General features: G+C 54.0%; 1 protein-coding gene across 1 annotated transcript; it reads left to right on the forward strand.

The window, feature by feature from the left end:
- Positions 1–715: 715 nt before the first annotated feature.
- On the forward strand, positions 716–4,710 carry LOC127173496 (uncharacterized). The gene is given in 5 exon segments (XM_051123410.1): positions 716–1,253; positions 1,370–2,091; positions 2,241–2,442; positions 2,534–3,403; positions 3,406–4,710. Coding segments are annotated over 5 exon segments (3,264 nt in total). The 3' UTR covers positions 4,338–4,710.
- Positions 4,711–5,600: the final 890 nt, after the last annotated feature.

Here is a 5,600-nt window from a genome sequence, read left to right on the forward strand (position 1 = left end):
AGTGTATCCAGTTAATTTGGGAGAAACAAGTGACCTTGATTAAAAAATGTGTATATATATATATATATATATATATATATATATATATATATATATATATATTATAGTATATATACTATTATACTATTTAAATTTTTTTAATTATAATTTTAATTATAATTAATTTTAATTATAATTTTTTTTTTTTTTAATCAAGTGACCTTGATAAATAAAATATGTCAAAACAAATAAAATCTTTACAAAAATCTTTAGCAATTTAGCAAGTTATATATATATATATATATATATATATATACACACACACACACACACACACACACACACATTCACACCCTGGTCCATTATATCCAACTTAATTTGGGATAAAAAAATGATCTTGATTAAAAAAATAAATGTGTACACATAAATAAATGAATAAATCTTATAAAACTATTTTTTTTTACAATGAAAAAAATATTATGTTCCCCTTCAGGAACTCGAGCCGTGTCGAAACGCTTTGGGAACGCCTTCAGCGTGACCGTGCTCTGAATCACATGTGTAATCAGTCCAATGGAAGAGCGAGACGTCAACGGCGGGTGACGTCACCAACCACGAAGCTATAAATACACGTGCGTTGGAAACCGGCGTCAGCTTCTGTCTTTCAGCAGCGCTCTGTGTATGTGTGTTTTGTGCTCGTTTTGGTTGCTAGTTTGCACCACTTTTATTTCTGAGCACAATGTCTAAGAAGAGTGAGAAGACTAAGAACATAGACAAACCATGTTTTAGAGCGTGTGTTCCTCCCTGCCCTCGCTACATCACGAGCGGGGATACACACGCTCTATGCGTGGTTTGTCTGGGAGCGGAGCATGCGGCATCGGCTTTCGAGAAAGCCGATTGCCCGCATTGCGATCTTTTTCCGATGCGCACGCTCCGCTCCCGGAAGGCTCTCTTCGAGGAGGGAGCCTTCACCAGCGCTCCTCGCGGGTCTGGTCCCGCTTCCGCCGAGGCGGAGCGGGCACTGCACTCGTGGGGTTCGCAGTTGGATCTGCTGGAGGGTATGGAGACGGGTGTCCCCCTATCTTCTGCCTCACCCGGCAGATCCGCAGCCCGATCGGGCTCGACGGTCCGTCTCTCATCCTCCGAGGGGGGTGAGGTCGAGATCGTCGATACACCTCAATCTGTGCAATATGAGGAGCTGCTGGAGGTTGTGACTCGTGCGGTTGAGAAGCTTAAAATAGATTGGCCCGCCGAGTCACAGGCCGAGCCTCAGAGAAGTAGACTGGATGAGAGATTTCTGCAGTCTCGGCCACCTTCAGCCCGCCGGAGCCTTCCCTTTTTTTTTCCCGATCTCCACACCGAGGTGTCGAGATCGTGGAATTCCCTTTCTCAGCCCGCTTGTTCATCCCCGCTTCCTATAATTATGGCAGCGTTGCGGGGCTGGATGAGCGCGGCTATAGAGCGATGCCACGGGTGGAACAGACTCTCGCCAGCTATCTGTCCCCCGGTTCGGCATCGTCTCTCAAGGCTCCGGTATTGCCGACCAAACCGCTGCGAGTCACCTCAGCGTTGGTCGGCAAGGGGTACACGGCGGCAGGTCAGGCTGGTGCGTGTCTGCACACGATGTCCGTGTTGCAGGCATACCAGGCTGACCTGCTAAAAGAGCTGGATGAGGGAGAGGAGATCAAAGATGCTGATATCGCGGAGGTTAGGAGGACCGCTGATCTTGCTCTCCGCGCCACTAAGGAGACCGTTCGCGCTATCGGGCGGTCTATGGCTGCCCTAGTGGCCGCGGAGAGGCATCTTTGGTTGACCCTGTCCGATATGAAAGAAAAGGACAGGGTCTTCCTTCTGGACGCCCCGCTTTCGCCTTCTGGCCTGTTCGGCGACTCCGTTAACTCGGTCGTCGACAGGTACCAGGAGGCTCGTAAACAAGCGGCGGCGTTCCAGCGGTTCCTCCCCCTCCGCCATCCAGCTCGCGAGGCTGCTGGGCGGGAGCAGCCTCGGCCGTCTACCAGCTCCTCATATAGACAGGCACAGAAACAGAGCGTGGCCACTCGCACTCCGCCCCATCGAGAGCGAGTGGTCGTACGCTCTAAGTCGGGGACTTCTAAGGCGAGGCCCGACCTGAGGGTCGTGCTGCAGTCTAAGAAGTCCTCGACTAAGCGGTCCTGACAGTTCAGGACCGCTGAGGGCAGCCCCAAGGGGGGGTAAGGCGGGGTGCACCGCATTCCTCGGTGTCCGCCTCCCCCCTGTGCCCTCAGGAGACCGTTTCGCTAACCCTGCCGGTGCTTCAGGGCGCAGCGGCCTCCAGCGAGCATATACCTCGGTTTCTCCCGCCCGGCAACGTAGCGGGGCCGGGGGAGCTCGCCACCCCCGAGGGGGTCTCTGAGGCCGCTAGTTCAGGTGCTTCCTGCCGGGCAACCGTTACAGGACACCGTTCTAGCGGCTCAACAAACACCAGAGGCCAGTCTCGAGAGACTGGTTCCCTTAGTAGATCATTTGGCAGCGTGGAAACTACTGCCCAATGTGTCTGCTTGGGTCCTGCATACTGTAGAAAGAGGGTATCGAATACAGTTCGGCGCTCCTCCGCCGCCATTTGTCGGGGTCTCTCCCACCTTGGTGGGCCCCGAGCAGGGTCTGGTAATGGAACAAGAAGTAGTTTCTCTTCTGAGGAAGGAGGCCATCGAGGTGGTCCCTCCTCACGACAGGGAGTCCGGGTTCTACAGCCGGTATTTCATTGTTCCGAAGAAGGATGGGGGCCTGCGTCCCATTTTAGATCTTCGTGTTCTGAACCGCTCAGTCATGAAGCTGAAGTTCAGGATGCTTACTCTCAAGCAAGTAGTGTCACAAATCAGGTCCGAGGACTGGTTTGTGACGATAGATCTGAAAGACGCGTACTTCCATGTCTCCATCCTTCCTCAACACAGGAAGTTCCTGAGGTTTGCTTTCAGGGGCGAAGCATACCAATATCGGGTTCTTCCGTTCGGCCTAGCACTCTCCCCCCGCACTTTTACCAAGTGTGTGGATGCAGCTCTGGCTCCGCTGCGACTCCAGGGCATCCGCATTCTAAACTATATCGACGACTGGTTAATCCTAGCACAGTCGGAACAGTTAGCGGCTCAGCATCGAGATGTTGTGCTCGCTCACATGAAAGAGTTGGGGCTGAGACTGAACGCCAAGAAAAGTGTGTTGTCTCCATTACAGAGAACCACTTATCTAGGTGTGGTGTGGGACTCGACCACGATGCAGGCACGGTTGTCTCCTGCTCGGATAGAGTCGATCCTTGCTGCAGTCAGGAGAGTCAAAGTAGGCCGGTCACTCACTGTCAAGCAGTTTCAACAACTGCTGGGTCTGATGGCGGCTGCGTCCAACGTGATACCTTTTGGCCTGCTGTACATGAGACCCCTACAGTGGTGGCTCAAAACCAGGGGTTCTCCCCGAGGGGAAACCCGCTTCGCATGATCAAGGTCACGCGGCGATGCCTACGTGCCTTGGACATGTGGAGGAATCCCTGGTTCCTGTCTCAGGGGCCGGTGCTGGGAGCTCCTTGTCGCCGCGTAACGCTAGCAACAGATGCTTCCCTCACCGGTTGGGGTGCGGTCATGAGTGGCCACACCGCCCGCGGTCTGTGGAGAGGTCACCAACTCACTTGGCACATAAATTGCCTGGAGATGCTGGCCGTGTTCCAAGCGCTGAAGCACTTTCTCCCGGACCTAAGAGACCGTCATGTGTTGGTCCGCACCGACAACACATCGGTGGTCTCTTACATCAACCACCAGGGAGGTCTGCGTTCGCGCCCCTTGTACAAGCTGGCGCACCAGATCCTTGTGTGGTCCCGGGGCAAACTCCTCTCGCTGAGAGCGGTTTACTTACCGGGGTACTTAAATGTGGCAGCAGACATCCTGTCGAGACAGGGGCCGAGGCCCGGGGAATGGATGCTTCACCCCGAGGTGGTGAAGCAGATCTGGAGAGTTTTTGGTCCAGCCCAAGTGGACCTTTTTGCCACGAGGGAGAACACGCAATGTCCCCTCTGGTACTCTCTAGCTCATCCAGCTCCCCTGGGGCTGGATGCCATGGTACAGACGTGGCCGAGGCTTCGTCTGTACGCCTTTCCCCCGATCGCTCTGCTCCCGGGAGTTCTAGAGAGAGTGCGCCGGGACGGGGTGTCCCTCCTTCTAGTAGCCCCGTACTGGCCGGGCCGAGTATGGTTCTCGGACCTGATTTCTCTCCTCGACGGCTCTCCCTGGGAGATTCCCGTCAGGAGAGATCTCCTCTCACAGGCGGGGGGTACTGTGTTTCACCCTCGCCCGGAGCTGTGGAAACTTTGGGTGTGGCCCCTGAGGGGGCACATCTCTTAGCTTCCGGTCTCTCAACCGAGGTTGTTGAGACCATCCTCCAATCTAGAGCTCCCTCTACGAGGAAACTTTATGCCTTGAAGTGGAGGCTTTTCACTTCTTGGTGTGAACGCCACCAGCAGGACCCAGTTAACTGCCCAGTTGGTACAGTGCTGGAGTTCCTGCAGGATAGGCTTTCCGCAGGGTTATCCCACTCCACCCTGAAGGTCTACGTGGCGGCCATTGCGGCCTACCACGCCCCTCTCGGTGGTCTCTCTGTGGGTAAAGACCCCCTTGTCTCTCGTTTCCTCCGCGGTGCACTGAGGCTGAGGCCTCCTGTACGTTCTCGTGTCCCCTCATGGGACTTGTCGCTGGTGCTAGAGGCTCTCTGTAGGCCTCCTTTCGAGCCTATTGAAGAGATTTCCGATCGTCACCTTACGATTAAGACAGTTTTGCTTATTGCTATTACTTCTCTTAAGAGAGTTGGGGATCTCCAGGCCCTTTCAGTGGCCCTTTCTTTTCTGGACTTTGCGCCAGGTTTGGCAAAAGCTTTTTTGCACCCTCGTTCGGGTTATGTCCCTAAAGTCCCCTCCTCAGCACCACGGCCAGTCGTACTTCAGGCCTTTTGTCCTCCTCCCTTCCGGGAGCCCGACCAGCAGAAGCTAAACTGTATGTGTCCAGTTCGAGCGCTGGACACGTACGTCCACAGAGCAGCCAGGTGGAGAAAATCTGATCAGCTTTTCGTTTGCTATGGTCCGGCTAAGCGTGGCTTTCCGGCCACCAAACAAACCTTAAGTCGTTGGATAGTGGATGCTATCTCTACTGCATATGAGTCCTCTGGTCTCCCTCCTCCTTTAGGGGTCAAGGCTCACTCAACCCGGAGTGTTTCGGCCTCCAAAGCTTTTCTTGAAGGTGTCTCTATTCAGGACATCTGTAATGCTGCGGGATGGTCCACGCCCCTTACTTTTGTCAGGTTTTACGACCTGGACTTGCGAGTCGCTCCTGGCTCTTCTGTCCTTTGTCCTAGCTCTTCCTAGGCAGGGACTCGGCTTCTGGCGGCGTGGGCATCTCGTTCCCAAAGCGTTTCGACGCGGCTCGAGTTCCTGAAGGGGAACGTCTCAGGTTACGTATGTAACCCTGGTTCCCCGAGGGAACGAGACGCCGCGTCTCGAGGCCCTCATCCTGTATCCCTGCGAGCGCTGCTTCTCTTCTGAAGCTGACGCCGGTTTCTAACGCACGTGTATTTATAGCTTCCTGGTTGGTGACGTCACCCGCCGTTGACGTCTC

This window comes from Labeo rohita, chromosome 11 (assembly GCF_022985175.1).
Source record: "Labeo rohita strain BAU-BD-2019 chromosome 11, IGBB_LRoh.1.0, whole genome shotgun sequence".
In the NCBI taxonomy this organism is placed as follows: domain Eukaryota; kingdom Metazoa; phylum Chordata; class Actinopteri; order Cypriniformes; family Cyprinidae; genus Labeo; species Labeo rohita.